This window comes from Typopeltis vanoorti, chromosome 14, assembly GCF_054136105.1.
Source record: "Typopeltis vanoorti isolate ZY-2024b chromosome 14, IOZ_Tvanoo_1.0, whole genome shotgun sequence".
Classification (NCBI taxonomy): Eukaryota; Metazoa; Arthropoda; class Arachnida; order Uropygi; family Thelyphonidae; genus Typopeltis; species Typopeltis vanoorti.
Window position 1 is genome coordinate 79,735,244 of NC_143562.1, and position 19,875 is coordinate 79,755,118.

Genomic DNA, 19,875 nt, shown 5'->3' on the forward strand with positions numbered 1-19,875 from the left:
TTATCCCTTTTTATATATCTACATATTAATTTATTTTTATACATATTCATACTTGAAGTAGAAAAAGGCATCAAAACTCTGAAATGTGAAAAGGCAGCAGAAGTAAAAGATATTCGACCAGAAATGCTCAAGTATAGAAGTATAAAAGTCTTACAGTAGCTGCACTACATAGTTCAGAAAGCCTGGACAGAGGGACGAATTCCAGATGATTGGAGTAGAGCTCTCATAGTACCCATATATTAAAAGGGAAATAAAACTGAATGTGAGAATTATAGAAGTAGTTCTTTACTGAGCGTTCCTGGTAAGATATATGCAAGTAAACTTGAGAAAAGGTTGAGAAGAATTGTGGAAGAGAATCTTGGTTAAGAACAAGCTAGATTCAGACCAAATAGAGGCTGTCAGGATCAGATTTTCACTTTACAACAGATAGTTGAAAAATCATGGGAATATAACAAAGATCTGTATTTAAGTTTTGTAGATCTAGAAAAGGCATATGACAAGGTGCCAAAAGAGAAGTTATTCGAAACCCTACAGTTATATGGTGTCAATGGGGCCTTATATCAAGCAATACTTAGTCTTTATTTGAGTTGTAAGTCAGCAGTTAGAATCGAAGGAAGTACAGGAAGTTGGTTTAATGTTAAATCTGGTGTTAGACAAGGATGTACATTATCCCCCTCTGTTATTCATTATCTATATGGATCACATTATGAAGGAAAGTGGCATTAAACCTGATATCAAAATTGGAGATGTTAATCTCAGCTCTTTGCTTTATGCAGATGATGTTATATTTCTAAATAAATCCACTGCAAGTCTGCAAGATTCCCTGACTAAAGTGAATAACTGTTGTAATAGATATAGTATGAAGGTCAGCATTAAAAAGACAAAGACAATGAAAATAGGCAGAAACATTGAAAATATCAACTGCATTGTAAATGGAGAACCTGTGGAACAAGTAAAACATCTCAGCTACTTATAGGCACTATTTTTAGTGAAGATGGTAAATTAAATATGGAAATAGACAACAGAATCAACAAAGCTGGTATGGTAGGAAGTCAATTGAATAAATTTATATGGAATAAGAGAGAAATTAGCCAAAACACTAATTTAGACAATATTCAAGCCAGTTTTACTTATTGGTCTGAGAGCTGGGTCAGAAGTAAAATACTTGACCAAAGATTAGAGACCTCAGATATGAGAGTCTTGAGAAGGATTAAGGGTATGAACAGATAGCATCAATGGCAATATTGTATTAAAAACAAGGATATTAGGAAAGAACTTGACATTGTCAGCATCCAAGATTGTGTTAGCAGAGCTAATCTCAGGTGGTATAGTCACTTAAACTGAATGGGAGACGAAAGATTAGCAAAACAAATGTTCTCTGCCAGGTTGGCAGGAAAAAGACCCACAGGATGACCAAGATATAGGTGGATTGATACAGTGAAAATTGCTTTAGAAGATAGAAATATAAGATCTGATAATGTTGGAGTCTTGACAGGTAACAGACTGATTTGGAGCTAAATTGTAGATAGGAAGTTAGTAATGATGTAATTTTTCATGTGGTACTATCATATCCTGTACACCCCTTGAGGGTATATATATATATATATATATATATATCAGGAATTTGATGATGTAGCAACAATGAGTATTCTGGTAACTGTTAAAACATAACCAGTTCAAAAGAAAAGCTAGAAGTGATGGATCAACCAAATTCTTCACTATATTTCTTTTATTTCTTCTTGACCAAACTAGTTCTGCCATTCCCAGGGTTACCTCTAACTTATTTTTATTCTTTCCCCCTCTCTCTCTCTCTCTCTCTGTGTGTGTGTGTGTGTGTGTGTGTGTGTGTGTGTGTGTGTGTGTGTGTGTGTGTGTGTGTGTGTGTGTGTGTGTGTGTGTGCGCGCGCACACGTGTATATTATTTATAATTCATCATAATCATCAAATTCTTCATAGGTACCTTCAGAGGATGTATACGATATTATGATAGCACTACATGAAAAAGTTCCACCATTACTAACTTTTGATCATCAATTTTTCTTCAAATTAATCTGTTATCTGTCAAGACTCTATGTGATAAATGGTGATAAAGGTGATTGGGCAAGGGCAGGTGCGTTGTTGGTGGTGGAGAAATCACAGTCAACTAGTAGCTTGGATAGGACTTATTATAGACCTAACAGTGAGCTGTTGTGTTTCATCTCCCTTATTTGAAACTGATATTTCTAGCATTTGTAAATAAACACAACAGCTCACTGTTCATCCCCATAACAGTGATATAACATATCACTGTAATGGGGATGAATAAACAGTATCACAGATTCAGTTTGTTCATCCCCAAAACGGTTGGAATACGTGAAACTTGTTGATTGAAGATGATATCCTAATCATAATAGAAACAGAAGGGTACAGTGATTTTAATGAAGATAGAAAGGACAAGAAGGGAGAGGGAGTGCTGCTGATGACTGCAGGAGAATTATGTGCATGTAAGGTAAACATGAAAGAGTGAATAATGACAATGGTTATGAAGCAGTGTGGTGTCAGATGGAGATTGGATGTTGTTATAGGACAGGGAATGTGGAAGGTGGTGATGAAAAAATGTATAAATAATTCGGGTTAGTGGACAAAGGAAGAGTGATTATGTGTGAATTTAATTATGGCAGTATAGATTGATTGGAATGAAGAGATAGCATTTGGAAATAATGAATTTCTTCAGAGACAACTATCTCAGGCAGCATGTAAAGGAGGGCACATGAGGATCAAGAATTTAAGATCTGATCATTTCATCAGAGGATATAATTGTGATCACAACCCAAGTGATCATAAAGTGATCACTTGGGTTGTGGCTATCCATATCAGACTTCTGTGAGTAAAGGATATATTTGGAAGTACAAGGCTGGTGATCATGACAAGCTTAGCATGGGATAAGGAATTGAGCAGTAAGGAAATAAATGCTGCTTGGGAACTGACAGAGAAGTACACAAAAAATGTATTCACTGCATCAATGTATGATTGTATTCCAAAGGTGAAAAGGCTGAATAAGGTAGGTGTAAAATGGATGAATGAGGGGCTTAAGCATGAAATCTGGAAGAAGAAGGCACTTTGGCGGCAGTATAAGATGAATAATGGTAGTAACCAGTTACATGAAGAGTATAAAAAAACAAGCCAGGAGAGACTCAGTTAGTAAGGATAACAAAAGTGCAGTGTGAGCAGAAATCAAAAAATCAGGTGAAGAAAAATCCTAGAGAGTTTTTTAGATATGTGGGAAGTAGAAGGAAGAATGATTGTGGTCAGATGATGTTAATGGATGAATGGTAGAATGGTAACTGCTATAAAAAATTTTGTTAAGGTATTCAGTGATCAATTCATAATAGTGTTTCATCCTCATCAAGGTGAAATCATGAGAAACTCAAGTATAGAGGATATAGGAGAGGAAGACTTAATTGTGAGTGAGCAGGAGGTATGAAGATATTTATTTATTTATTTATTTATTCATATTTATTTATGAAGAAATAAATAAATTCAATGTCAATAAACTGATAGGATTTTATGACATATCAAAACGAATCTTAAGAGAATGTTGTAGAGAATTGGCAGTAACATTGCCATGCCTGTTTAATAAGAAAGAGTCTTACAACAGCACAGGTTCCAAGAGAGTGAAAAGAAGGTAAAATAGATCTGCTGCAAGAAAGTTGTAATAAGGCTGTGACCAGTGCCATAACTAGGCAGCTGCAATGGGTGCAGAGGCACAGGGCCTAGGACAAAGGGGGGGGGGGGTCCTGAGCCCTGTGGGACCATAAGTTCAAATAAGTCTCATTGTCCTGTTCATCTGTGATATGTTGAATTTTTTTTTCTTGAACTTATTTGATATACTTGTTGGTGAATGAAGATTTGAATACCAGTTTAAACTTATAGTGTAAGTGGAGATGAAGATCCTTCTTTCCTATAAGAATTATTATCTTTGCTATGTGATCTGAGTTGTTGTTTGAACTGGGGTGAACAGAAACAGCGATTCCACCATGGAAAGGTAAAGTCACAAGATCATTCCATTTGACTCCTTTGTAAAATGAAAGTACATTTTACATTGACATTACATTCATTTTACATTGATAATTCATTGAAAGACTACATTAAGGTCTCCTTCCAGTTATACAGCTTTGACACTTAAGCACCCCTATATATATATATATATATATAATTATGACATCGTCATTTAATGCATGCCTTTATGCAACCATTCAGAAACAATAGTCTCCCTGGCTATTGACATTATAAAATTTTAAAACTTTCACTGATTAGTTTCCTCTAAGCACATAATGCCAACCCATTCAAATGTAATCTAAGTAAAAATCCTTTTTGTACCATAAAAATCAGCTCATATGCCAACAAACTGAACAACCTCCATATACAAGTAGACCAATTGAAGATATTTTACATGCAAACTTTGTTTGCTTACACTTGGTAAGGATTAAGACAAGGATATAATTTCTTGTCAAGTATAATGTACCCTATAACAAGTGAAAAAACTTCCTGCAACTTTCTTTGATTTAGAGTATTTTAATCATATGCTGATATAGGTAACCCTCCTATAACGCGGTACTTATACAAACACGGTTTCGATATAACACGGTCTACAAATTGTAGTAACTCTTATTCAACACGGTACTTATACAACGCAATTCTGATATAACACGGTCTACAAATTATAGTAACCCTTTATCTTTTCATATATTTTTCACAGTGCAACTTAAAAATCAAATTTTATCTTCGTTAAATTTGCGTCAGCCCATATCGTGCATGTAGTTATAAGTAGCGGATTTATATTAGAGGAAATAACCTTTAGCATGCATGTATGTTAATTGTTTACCATATAAAATGTTTATTGTTGAAAATTGTCTTCGTTTTCTGCCAGGAAAGCATATTAAAAATCATAAGTGTGTTAATCTCACGTTGAGCACTTTATTTTCTGGTGAGTTACATACATAATTAATATGTAATGCATTTTTATGTAGAAAATTTATTTTTATGGTAATGGCCACTTAAGGGCTTTTGCGATATGGTTGAAAACGAAATTAGTGAATTAATTGATGGGAAAACAGATTTAAATGAGGAGGTACAATTAATAGATGATGTTGAACCAAATGGCGGGGAAAGTTCTGCCGAAGATTCTAATTGTGATGAATTGTTAAAGAATTCAGTTTAAAGAAATTAGCAGAAGGATTGGACTTGGCAAGAAAGTTAGGAAATTATTTTATGGATAATGATCCCTGAATGGAGTGCTCTGGAAAATTCACGAGACAAGTGGATATTTGTTTAGCTCCAATTATGACCTTAATAAAAAAATTGCAGCATAGTGGTAAGCAAGGTCTTATTACTGACTTCTTGATAACTAAACCAGCCAAAGTATGCAATGAGAATTATACAAATGATGTCCAAGAGATTTCAAGTGATGACGACGTCCAGACACTCATAAATAAAGAACATGTACGAAATGTTAGTTTTGAAGATAGCGATGATGATTAAAATATGCATTTTATTTTATTTTGCCTAAATCATTTATGCATTATGTACAATGAAGTTTATGTACAATTTGTAATTTTTATAAGTTTATTCTGTGTATTTGTTTCATAGTTTATGTTTTCTTAACTTACATGAATCACCTGAATTAAATAAAAATATTTTTTGTTGGATATGTCATTGTTGTTTATATAATTAAAAAAAAAAAAAAAATTGGAACCTAACCCTACTTTTTTCTATGTGATCTGAGTCTCGCATAACGTGATTTATACAACGTGGCATTCTATGGAACCTAACATTCGCGTTATACGAGGGTTACCTGTACACCATTTTTCTACTTGTAAATGAAAAATATATGATGTGTACATTGATTCAAACTTCTTATCTTTCTAGATCTGGCTCCCACTGAGGGTGTTTTCATAATGTTCATCTTTGGGCTTGCTTCCTTAGGAGTAGAGCATTTCTGTTCAGTGGTAGGATTTTTTTCTTGTGCCTGTCACTGAGTGGCACCACTCCTGAGCATCCTCTCCTCTCCTCTCCTATCCTGGAGTGATTCACGTCAGAAGTGATGAGTTTAGTGGTGTTTTGAATCACTCACTGAGGTTTAGGGTGATCTTGTAGATCACTGAGAGTGTTTAGAGATTCACCTCTCCCCTCCACACACACACACGCACACTGCAGTACTTTACCAGTATTTCAATAAAGGTCAAAAGAAGTCTGGGTGGTGCCACTTCCCATTATGCATACCAGTATACATATCTGAAAGGAAGTGTGCTTTGCATTAAAGGATACTAAGGCAATTGATGTGAAGTCAACAGCCATTATATACAAGTAGACTAGTCATGAAGATACTTCATACACAAACAGTTTGCTTACACAGGTTAGGATTAAAATAAGAATATCATTTCTTGTCAAGTATGATAAACTGCACAATATTTCTTCCATGCAGTCTATTCATAGAATGCCTTATTGCAAATGAGCCATTGAACTCAATGGAGGCATAGTGTAATAACAATAATTTCTTTCTTGTACTACTGCCAAATACCTTGTTTTTCTGGTATTAAAAATTATGGTCAGTTTCCATATTTTGTCTCTTCTACAGATATTTCCATGGATGTTGTTCAGTAAAACTGGCATCAATTAGGCTATTTTTGTTAAACCTACAGTAACATAAGCTACAGCTGCTCAGCATCTCCTTTTACAGATGAACTGTTGACTTACTGAGTCTGCTCTTCTCATTCATCTTTCATTTTGTTTACATTGGTTATCTGGAACACCTTCCCCCATGAAGTATTCCTCAAGGACTGTAATCTCCAGCTTTTGAAAAAGAATATCAATTGATTGATTTTCTCTTGATCCTTCTGACACACTGCATTGATTTGCTATAGGCTTTGCAGTCTCTCATATATATGGGAGTGATATCATGAGGGGTCTAACTCAGCACAGCATATTTATTGAAATGCACCTTAAACTCAGCAGTGAATTTCACTTATCACCACTCACCATGTAAAATGTGTACTCCTCAACTCCTTCCACTTCTATTCAACTTCCAAGGTTGGCCTTTTGTTCTTCCCTTCTCTCACTCTGCTCCACTATGTATAGAGTGGAATAGAGTGAGAGTATATCTTCTGTACTAATCCATTTAAACTCCCTCACCAACTTAAAAAGTCTATTTATAATTGTCTAACAAGCTCTGCAATATATCAAATTATAAAGAATTTTTAACTAAAAAAAGCTTGAAAGCATGCTACATAGCTTCCAGTTTTTAACTTTAAAGAGAATATTAATAACTTAACTCTTTATATTGTTTTCTGTTGACCTCTGCGAACATACGGCATCAATTTGCTATAAAACTTTGAAGCCTATCACATATGGGAGAGATATTAAAAAAAAAGGTATTATTCTTTTTTTTTTTTCATTATTTTTCATATTTCTTAGGATTCTATTGAATTTTTTTTTATTGTACCATGTCTTATTTTAATAAGTCTAAAGTCTCTTACCACTTCAAAATAGATATAATAATAAATCTCTCTCTCTTTCTCTCTCGAAACAAGTGGTTCTTTTAAGCAGGATCATTTCTCTGTAATTGGTTATTTTAATAAGTATCATTTTTCCCTCAGAGAGTGCACCATGATATCACTCCCATACATATGAGAGACTGCAAAGCCTATAACAAATCAATGCAATGTGTCAGAAGGATCAAGTAAATTCTTATTTACTTAGTAAATAGGAATCACTTGAAATTGTTTTAATTCTTACAAACATTGTTATTGTTTTATTTTCCCAGTATAACACTCTTTAGAATGTTTTGTCATCAAAAATGTTAGATTTGAGTTTTATTTTTATTTTTATATTAACAGAAGAGGTTTCATCTAAAAAAAAAAAAAAAACTGTTGAGAAGAATAAGATGATATTTCTACACTTTCATTTACTTAGAAACATACTGCTCTTTTAATACGATGCAATAACATTAATTTTTAAATTACAAAGCTGTGTTAGAAGAAGGCTAATTTTTAAAAAAAATATTCATTAGTCACCTTTATGTTACTGGACTATAACTACTTGCTCCTAATTGTTAAGTGGTGCATTTCTGTTATCAGAATTCTGGTGGGTCTGGAGAGGAGAGGAGACACAACTCTATCAGTGGCTCCAAATATTAAATTTGCTTTAAATAGCTTATAATTATAATATAGTATTAAATTTAACCTATTTAGATTACTAAATTCAAAATTTTAAATATTATTTTATATAGAACTGAAAATATATATTGAATGCTGTATAGAATGAGAAAAAGGTTCAAAAATAGTGCTGAAAACTTAATCATTTGTTAAATTTTTGCACTTTTTTTTTTTCTGGATGCATCCATGAATGCTCTTCAGTTGAACTGACATTCTTAAATCTCTTCACTTTCTTTCAATCCTATAAAAACATCAGCAGCAGTAGCTAATTAAACATCCATATAAAGTCCAAATTCTAACTCATAGAACTAGTTTTTTTTTTTTTTTCATTTTATTTGTTTCATCTCTGCTTTCTCTGTTTTTGGAATAATTATCTTTCTCTAGTTATCTTTATTGAAGATTATGGCTTGGAACTTCTCAAAAAGAATTTCAAAAAGTTACTTCTCTGTTCACGTTCCCATCCAAATAAATTAATAAAATAATATTAATTTATTATAAATACTGCATTAACCTTTCATAAGTGGGATTAGTATAAAATATCATTATTAGCAATATTTTATAGAATGAAACTTAGATGTCCTTGGTCTGTCTGCATCAACATATAATACAACATTACTGCTGGACACATTGTGATATTAAATGTGCAAAGCTGACAAAGGGAAGCTGTAGTCATTCAAGACAGAAGAGAATACGAGAGAAAAATGTCTCTGTTACTCTGCAACTATTCGATTTATAGGCCCCCTCACTTCAGATCCTACCGGTAGTCAAATAAAAAGACTTAATGCTCTTATAGAAAAAATATCGATATGGGATGAAGATAAAAAGAAAACACTAAAGACTTCCTTCGGGCACCCACCCACCTAGATTATATGGTCTTCCAAAAGTACATAGGCCAGGAATTCCATTAAGACCTGTTGTAGACTGTATAGGTTGTCCCACTTACAAAATATCAAAATTTCTGTCAAATTTACTCACTTCTTCAACTAGAAGAACTGCTATGTATATAAAATATAATATGTATATAAAAATTTCTGTGGATTTCAGAAATAAAACTTCCAATCTGCATCTAGATGAGTCAGAGATTATGATTAGTCTAGATGTTGTTTCGCTATTTACAAATGTTCCGTTGGTGGACAGCATTGAATTACTGCACCAAAAATTTCCTCCAGACATAGTCAAATTATTTGAATTTGTAATAAAGTCTGGTTATTTTTCCTTCAAAAACCAGTTATACCAACAAATCAAAGGAACAGCAATGGGTAATCCAATATCTCCTGCTATTGCCATTCATGGAGCACTTTGCGTATCTTTGACAACATTACACCCAGACCTAACGTTTGGTTCAAATATGTAGACGACATTTTTGCCATATGGAATGGCACTTCAGAAGAATTACAACAGTTTCCCTCAAAAAATAAATGCACTTCATCCAAGGATCCAGTTCACCCTAGAAGTAGAAGTAAATAAGCACTTAGCCTTTCTAGACCTCTTAATTCTTCGCCAACCAGATGGTAACCTACAATTCACAGTCTATAGGAAGGAGAAGCATACAGGTCAGTACATCCACTGAATCACATCACCATCTAAGTCAAAAGGCAGGTACTATAAAAAAACACTGGTTCATAGAGCCCACTCCTTTTGTTCTTCAGAACTATTACAAAAAGAATTACAATATATTAATTCTTCCTTCATATCCAATGGTTATAAGAATTCCTTCATAAAAAGAGCTTTAAGTAGTCGTGCTTCAGCATCCTCTTCAAATACAGAAGAACCTACGCATATACCTATCCCCTATGTGCAAGGCATTAGAGAATGCATAGCTAAAGTGTTAAAACCACTAAATATTTGTGTGGCCTTTTGACCCGTCAGAAAAATCTCCACATTCTTCACGTCTCCAAAGGACAAGCTCCCACATCTCAGCTATCCGGGTGTTTACCAGATTCCCTGCTCTTGTGGGTTATCATATTTCGGACAAACAGGAAGAACTGCTCTGATCCGGTTGGAAGAACACAAGTTGTATATCCAGTACCTTGAACCTGAACAGTCTGAACTTGCAGAGCATGCCATCAACACTAGACATAGAGTTCAGTGGAACAAGACAAAAGTCATTCACAAAAGTCAGTTCCTAATGGAATGGCTTTACAAAGAAACATGTGAAACGTTACTTCACTCCCCTAACCTAAACAGATCTGATGGTCTACGTCTTTCACCCTTGTGGGAGATAGTACTCTATAAATCAGCAAATCTTTCCTAACTTGTAATTGTACACACACACACACACACACACACATATATATATACAGTATATATAATTTTTTTTAAAAATAAATTTAGGAAATTTAACCTTAGCTACTTAGGTGGCACTTTATGAATATAACAGTTATTGTTTAATTAGCCTTTGTACTTGTACTGATGATGCCATTGATACTCAGGTGAAAATTCTACGAATAAAGAATATTTTACGTGAGTTAATTCCGTTATTATAATAGTAAGTAAAAGTGCCCAGTCTTGAAATGTCTGAGAAGCTAGCCATGTTCAAGTTTTGATTTCAACAGAGCGCTTTGAAGTCTGATATTATGTGTATTGCAGTCACTCAGAAATGATTTTCCAGATTGTGATGAAATTTGCTTTGCAGTATCAATTTATTAAACTATATGGGTATATTTCAGTTTTGATTTTATTTGTACACATTTGTACAATTAGTCAACTTACTTAGATAAATCACATATGTGTCATTTATTGACATGGATTTTGATAAAATTTGATATTTACATTGATTCATCCTTCACAATTTTCATAAATTCATTTTTTGTGTGTCTCATTAATACATAAAACACATGTGCCTTTCTCTGATCTTCAAGTCATTTCCATACATATTTATTTATATACTTTAATCCTTGCAGCAAACAAGAATTTCAGAAAATGATTTCTAAATGGATATGTAATGATGAGGCACCAAAAAATCTTATGAGCATCACCAAAACTGATCTGGTGGCTCACAAAAAGAAGGTATGAATTTTGCTATATATATACTTATATAACAGTATATTAAATTAATCTTGTATGAATGAACTGATTTTCTAGAGTTGTGTGCTAGTCCTCTGATTAGCATTTAAATTAATAACTGTGAGGAACCAGCAAAGCCACTAGAGGCCATAAGGCAAAGTTTTGGAAAAGATCTCTGGAAAAGAAAAGTGCTATTTTGAGTAATAATTGGCAATATTTCATGAATTTTAGTGTTGTGCTATTTATTTTTGATAACTAAGCATGTCTGCATGATATATGCATAATTTTTTAGTTGAAATTGTCTTCTTTAAATATAACATAATGGTGGTACTCAGGAGGTCAACCACATGGGCATCGACTGGTGCGACTAGGTGAGCAGCATGAAAATCAAGCAGCATTAACGACATAGACTTTTAAAAAATGATTCCATATCATGAGTGTAATATGTATGCATAGCAGAGTGTGAGAGATGTGTTTGTGGAGAGAGAGAATGAACAGGAGACAAGAGAAAGTATGGATTTGTAGGAAGTGTGTGATATATTATTAGACCATGAAGCAATGAATGCCAAACAGACTGAAAAGATAAAAGAGGGCATAAATGAAAGAAACAAAAGCTTGTGAAACTGAGGGAGTGAAAGAATGCAAGAATGTAGAAGTGAAAGTTAGTGATAAGAGAGCAAAAGAAAGTATGAATGAGGAAAGGGAAGTAAGATGCAGAAGAATGAGAGGTAGCGAAATTGTGGGAGTGACAGAGAGTGAAATTATTGAAATGTAACAGTTATTAAAAATGATAAATGAAATGAGGAATATGCAGAGTGATATTAGATGATTAGCAGAAACTAATGAAAGTGTGCACAAGAATAGAATGAAAGAAAAAAGGGAAAAAAAAGAGATGATGAGTGATTCCAGGATAGCAGTGTATGGATATTCCATAGTTAAATTAGTTAATGAGAGAGTCCATATTGTCAACTATCCAGGAAGAAGAATCAGTAGGATAATTCAGGCATTGGGCATGAGGAAGAAACGAGCAAGAGAGTTAGTGGTGGTTGTGGGGATAAATGATCGAAGTGGACATAAGGAGCATGTGAGGGCGAATATCAGGAGGTTATTGAAAAGAGTGAAAGAAAACAAGTATAGTGGGAAAGGTTGTCAGTGTGTTGCCAAGGTATGACAATGATGAGATGAGATGGAACCAAAATCATGAATGGTATGCTAGCAGAGCTGTATTAGGAGAAAGGGATACAGTTTGTGGATGTATGGTATGTGTTTGAGGGAAGAATGAATGGAATTATACAGGTGTGATGAGTTACATTTGAATGGCTTCGGAGTGAGTACACTGGAGAAAGTGTTGCTAAATTAAAGTACAGTGTGTGTGATGTGTGCAAGAGATTAAGTGAAAAATCTAGAGAGTGGTACTGAAGAGACAGAAGAGCTTGGCAGTGGAGTGTGAGAAAGATGAAGAAAGACCAGGAATGCAAGAGGAAAAGGGAAACAGGGGGGGGGGGGGGAGAGCCCAGTTGGACAGGGAGACATGGCATAAGGAGAATAATGTTGAAAGTTGCAGTGCATTGTTTATGAAGATGGATTATATTGCAGTGTGGGTGGTGAAGTTGAGACTGAACAGATATATGTAGTGAGTAGTGGTAAAGGTGACTGGGCAAGTGTGGTGCAGAAATCACAACCAACAAGTGGCTTGGATAGGACTGGTTATAGACCTAAAAATGAAGTACTGTGTTTGTTTACAAATGCCAGAAATAAGGGAGATGAAATGGTTTCACTGATTGGGATTATTCATCCTAAAATCAGTGGAATAAGAGGCACATGTTTGAATGAAAATGATATCCTAACAGGAATAGAAAGAGAAGGATACAGTATATTAAATTATATACTGTATATACACTCAGGGAGCACATAAAGGAGGGCACACAAAGGTTGAGGATTTTAGATCTGATCATTTTAATCAGAGGATGCAATTGTGAGTGGGGTTTCACACTTTCTTCCAGTTGGTGAGAGAGTGATGATCATGAAGTGATCACTTGGGTTGTGGCTAGCCATATGTAAAAAAAAGTGCAAAGACCAAACTTTTACATAGATCTTTATATAAACATGAACATTTATATAAAGGAAATGCTAAAGCCCTACTTCACAGACCAAATCTAAACCGTAATGACGTTCTTGCTATTCCTAAAGTATTGGAAATTGTCGTACAAAATTGCGTAAAATAATTTTATTTTTATTTTTTATATATGTTATATTATAATCTTCCCCCACCAGATATATTTTAATTTAATTCCACAACATGCTACTGCATGCATATTGGGATTCCATTGTAATTATGTGCCCTAACTGTATGTTATTCCTAGTATTGTTTGAATTAACTGTACTGACGATGTCTTAAGATACTTAGGATGAAATATCTACTTATTAAAACTTATTACTGTGGTTATTGCGTGTGTTTGTTTAGTCATACTTAATTGGTTGTTGCTATAGGCCAGGGAATGTGGATGATGTTGATGATGAAGAAATGTGTAAACAACTTGGATTAGTGAACAAAGGAAGGGTAATTATTATGGGTGATTTCAATTATGATGGTACAGATTGGAATGGAGAAATAGCATTTGGGAATTAGAAAAATGAATTTCTCGAGTTCTTCAGAGATAATTATCTCAGACAGCATGTAAAGGAGAGCATGCAAGGATCGAGAGTTTTAAATCTGATAATTTCATCAAAGGATGTAATTGTGAGTAAAGTTTCATATTTTCTTCCAGTTGGTGAGAATGACCACGGAGTGATCACCTGGGTTGTGGCTAGCCATATGCACTTTTGTGAGGAAAGGATATATGTGGAATTATAATGTTAGTGATTATGAGAAGCTTAAGAGATAGCTTAGAGCTATGCCATGGAATGAGGAATTGAGTAGTAAGAAAATAAATGATGCTTGATAAATGACAAAGAAATACGTAGCAGCATAAATGTGTGAATTTATTCAGAAGGCCAAAAGGCTGAATAAGGTAGGTGTAAAATGGATGAATAAGGAGCTTAAACAAGAAATCTGGAAGAAGAAGGTACTTTGGAGGCAGTACAAGATAAATAATGATAACAATCAGAAACATGTATAAAGAAAAAGACAGGAGAGTGGCTCAGTTAGTAAGGAAAACAAAAGTGCAATGAACAGAGACCAAAGTGACGGAGAAGGTTAGATAAAAATCATGATAATTTGTAAGTCGGGCTGCTAATAGAATCCACAACAGGTCTGAGTGGAACATTATTCTTGTGAAGTTTAAGTAAATCGTTCGTGGATTCTATTAGCAGACCGACTTACAAATTATCAAGATTTTTATCTAATCTTCTCCGTCCTCACATAGGCCACTCAGCCACATTAATTAAAAATTCAACAGAGTTTCATGCAAAAATAAAAGACATTCAAATGTTGGAAACTGTAATGCTAATTAGCTTCAACATTGTCTCCCTCTTCACTAATATTCCCCATAAGGAAATGGTAGACTTGTTTACTCAAAAATTTCCATTTGATATTGATGAGTTATTCAAATTTGTTATTATGTCCGGTTACTTCACTTGTAAAGAGAAAATTTACAAGCAAGAGGAAGGAACGGCAATGGGGTCTCCCTTATCACCAAACTTAGCCAACCTGTTTCTAGAATACCTTGAAGAAAAAATTTTCATGTTTCAACCTAAACCAAAAATTTGGCTACAATATGTTAATTACGTCTTTGCTGTCTGAGGTTATTCCGAACAAGAACTACACCTGTTTCTAGATAAAATAAACCTTCTTCATCCTCGCATCAAATTCACACTAGAAAAAGAATCTCCACAGGGTATCTCCTTTCTGAATTTACACATCCAAAGAAAAGAAGATGGTTCCATCTCCACTTCTGTCTATCGAGCCGACATTTTCAGGTCACTACTTTCACAATTCTTCTGCTCATCATCCATCTCAAAAATTTGGCATCATTAAATCATTAGTAACCAGAGCACAAAGATTCTGCTTCTCTGAAGAATCTCTAAACCAAGAATTGGAAATAATCAAAAATACAGCCATACTAAATGGATACAATCTTAAAACAACTCAAAAACTCATCAGTCACTTCCCCGCACATCAACCTAGACAAGAGCAAGCCCTTAGGATTCCCATACCTTATATCAAATGCATCTTCGAACATCTTTCAAAAATTATGAAGAAATACAAACTTGCTACTACCTACAAACCAATCAACCAGATCTATAACTTGTTACCTTCTCCTAAAGACAAACTCTCACCTCTGATGCTACCTGGCATGTACGAGGTTCCATGATCCTGTAAATTGTCTTACTATGGACAGACAGGTAGATCTGTTCATGAACGCATTTCGGAACATCAGGACCATATCCGTCTTATCAAACCACAGATATCTGGCCTTGCACAACATGGAGTTGAAAACCCAAACCATAGGATCCATTGGAAAAAGACCAAACTTCTACATAGATCTTTATATAAACATGAACGTTTATATAAAGAAAGTGCTGAAGCCCTACTTCACAGACCAAATCTAAACCTTAATAACATTCTTGCTATTCCTGAAGTATGGGAAATTGTCACACAAAATTGCATAAAATAAATTTGCATTTTATTATTTTTTTTTTATATGTTATATTATAATCCTCCCCCCCCCCTCCAGATATATTTTAATTTAATTCTATAACACGCTACTGCATGCACATTGGGATTCCATTGTCATCATGCGTCCTAAATCTATGTTATTCTTAATATTGTTTGAATTAACTGTATTGACGATGTCTTAAGATACTTAGGATGAAATATCTACTTATTAAAACTTATTACTGTGGTTATTACGTGTGTTTGTTTAGTCATGAATTCTTCACAGGTTTCATTGTACAATAAAAGCCAACTAAGTATGTCTTCTTTTCAACCTCCCTGTTACACCATACTGCCTCATAACCATTGCCACCATTTCCCTCATGTATGTCTACCTTATGTGGACATAATTATCCTGCTGTCATCAGCAGCATCCTCCCCCCATCCCCTCTTTTTCTTTCTATCCTTGCAAAAAAATACTATATCCTTCTATTTCTATTTCAGTTAGGATATCATTCTCTCATATATTTTTCATATATATATATATATATAATATATATTATGAAAAATATATGTCTCTAATATATATTTCATGTATTCCAATGATTTTGAGGCAAATAAACTCAGTGAAACCATGTCATCTCCCTTATTTCTGATACTTTGGCATTTGTAAACAAGCACAGTAGTTCATTTTCGATTCATCTTTAAATTAATTATTACTAATTTCCTCCAAATAAATCTATCACTTATCAGCAGTCCAATATTATCATATGTAATATAAAGTCTATCATTACACTCCTTCAACTCATCCACAGTCTATGCATTCAGCACCCTCTCATTCCCACCTCCTTCCACTCTCTATGCAAAAACTTACTTCTTATCCTTTTACTCACCACCTTCTTTTGCAACTTCAAAGGATAGCACCCTGTCCTTGTTCCTTTCCCTCTTTCTACCATATGAAAAATCTCCTCTGTGTTAATATGATAATAACCTTTCAACATTTTAAATGTCTCGATCATAGCCCCCTCCCCACTTTGCCTTTTTTCCGGCAAACACTATAGGCTGCATACCCTCAGTCTATCCTCATAATCAATGTTGTGCAGTCCTGATATCATTTTTGTTATTCGTTTCTGCATCCTCTCCGAGGCTACTTCATCCCCCTTCAAATCCCAGTGGCCAGATCTTTGTGCAGAAATCCAGATGTGGTCTGATCACAGCTTTATACAATGGGACCACCACACTTTTATCACTTGTGGTCAATGTCCTCCTCAATATTGCACCAATTCTCTGAGATATCTTCACAATCTTTGCCATATGTCCTCAGTACTTCAATCTCTATCCACAATCATCCCAAGATTCCTCGCTTCCTCCACTTCTTCCAGTATAACTCCAACAATCGAGTATGAAGTATCCCATCTTTGGATCCCAAATTTTAAAATCTTACATTTAGTTGCATTAAACTAACATCCCCTTTTATTTTGCCATCTTTCCAGCTTATTCAAATTCTCTTGAAGAGCCAAAGCATCAGCACTATTACTAATACCTCCCCCCCCTCAAGTTTCACATCATCTGCAAACAACTGACTAACTCCCTGTAGTCCTGCACCAATATCACTGACATAAAGAAGAGTGGAAATAATGTAAGCCCTTGTCTTACTGATGACCATTAAACATCTTGTATTTCTTCAATTATAACTGGTGATTTACAACTTAAAAATGTGTGTGTTAGTCCGCATGGTTAGCCTAGTGGCTGTGTGTTTTGCATTCATATGCCTGGGGAAGAAGTGTCCTAGGTTCGATTCCCGTCGGAGACGTGAGGAGCTGAAGGATCTTCCTCAGCCATAGCCAAGTTAGCCGGTCTTGGGCGTGGACAGTAGGGTTTTTCCCCCATTTTATCCTGGTGTTTTTCATCCCACAAAGCAGGCAAACCAGCCTTGAGAACTCAACACTATGGACATAGGATACACTGGGACATAGGGCTGATTACCTTATCCTGTGAACGGTTTGAGGTCTGATGATTAATTAATCCTCAATACCACAAGGTAAAAGAGGGTAAAAAAGAAGATGAGATATAGACTGTGTATTGCTCTGTATAATGTTATATTTACCCTATATAGTTGTAGCATTGGTATTCAGTCAACTGAATACTGCTATTGACTTAAACCAGAAATAAACATGATGGTACAATATAATGAGATTTTCTCTCACCATTAACACGTTCGCTGCCATGCTCCCCCAGGCATAATTTGTTACCGCACGGTAAACACTTTCACTTCTTCAAGGTCAGTACAAGTAATTGACATACGAGTATATTCATAGTTGGCTTATGAGGCTCATATACCAACTACTAGTATACACACGTTCAATGCTACGCTCAGCACACCAAGCACTTTCACTTCTTCAAGGTCAGTACGAGTAATCTCGTTGCCGGCAGTAATCGACATACGAGTATATTTGTAGTTGGCTTGTGAGGCTAATATACCAACTACGAGTATACTCGTAGTTGGCAGCGAACATGTTAATATTTTAACCAACACATCACAAAGTTGAAAAAATTGCATAGTCAGTCAGAAAAATAAAGATATATATATCAGAAATCAGGGTTTAAGCACCAGGTTTCCCTACCAATTTTTGGAAAACTGCATAGTCCCACGAAAAATTTGCTATTATAATAACTTAATTTTCCTTAACCTGTAGAAATCATTGTGTTATATAATCATAATATTATTCAGATTAAATATCTAATAGGACTAAGAGTACGTTTCTTGATAAACATAGTAAGGTTGAATCATTCAGGTTAGCATGTAAGCTCATTACAAATCTTGAAATTTCTTTAGTTTCTCAGTGTTAGAATGCAATATCCTGAGCATCAGAGGTGCTCAGGATATTGCAAAATATCAATGCAAATGCATATGCTGCTTGGCAAGAAGTCAAGAGATATCCCCACAGGCAAGGTGCATCATGCCATGTAATAAGTCATGTGTTTGTAGCTGGATAAATTGGAGGAATATTATGCTCTAAAGTCAGTGCAACTGTGTCTGGGTGATACATCATGAAAATTATGGACACTACCATGTTAGAGTAAAACTTTAGTTTAATATAAACCAAAATAAACACTCGGCGTTTCAACCTTCACATTAAAGTCATCATCTGGAGTAGAGTCCTATTATTATTATTATCCATTAGGTTACAAAATTAAATTAAGCTAGAGAGGAACATGTTTACAAAAAAGAAAAAATTAATAAATTAAAAAAAAAAATTATTACTTATAAATTACAGCCAATTGGTATGGATAGTGGCCAATAAAAGCTGAAAATTTGAAGTCTGAAGGTCAGGGTTTGCTGGAAACTAAGTAGGCTGAACATGTGCCATCCAAATTCTTGGGATTTTTATGCCACCATTATTGTTAAGATTGGGGTAGTTAATCAAAATTTCACAGGCTTCTTTAAATTTCTGTTCATACAGGTTTTTGTATGATGTAATGAGCAAGTACTTTTCCAGTCAATTTGGTGTAGGTGTTAAGAGTGTGATCTGAGAGGCCTGCTTCACCAAAATTATTATATTTAATATGTCATTTGTGCTCTTTTTTTATTGATAGGGATTGTACATCCAGTTTCCCCAATATAAGGGAAGTTACAGGTGCAATAGATGCAATAAACTCCAGGATGTGCCAATGGGGGGTGGAAGAGGATCCTTGGAAGAGTTGAATATGTTTTTTAATTTTAAAGGCGGTTTAAAAGTAGCACTAAGATTGTAATGGTGTAGGATTCTATTAATTTTTTCCGATAACCCTTTAGTGTATGGGATAGCTATGGTTTTACTGTAATGTATATTTATTTTTATTATTTTATAAAATTATATTTTATATTATTTTATAAAAAAAATTTATAAAATGTATAGGCTTTTAAATCAAATGTAAACCATCTCAGGAGCGATTGTAAAAGCATTGGAAAAGAAAAGACCTAACAACTCCTTTATAATTTTTTGGCCAGGTAATATAGCAATATAGACTGGAATGATGAGAATATAGACTATGAGATAGCAACTGGCAGTAAAGAAAATGAGTTTCTTGAGTTTTTGAGGG

The 19,875-nt window shown here is 34.5% G+C and overlaps 1 protein-coding gene across 1 annotated transcript in view; it reads left to right on the plus strand.

Moving 5' to 3' along the window:
- Positions 1 to 19,875, plus strand: part of LOC150099699 (solute carrier family 12 member 2-like) — a 497,862-nt gene that overhangs the window by 463,960 nt on the left and 14,027 nt on the right. Inside the window, exon 21 of the mRNA XM_090403480.1 lies at positions 11,096 to 11,201. Coding sequence (XP_090259606.1) covers positions 11,096 to 11,201 — 106 coding nt within the window. The remainder of the gene's footprint in view (positions 1 to 11,095; positions 11,202 to 19,875) is intronic.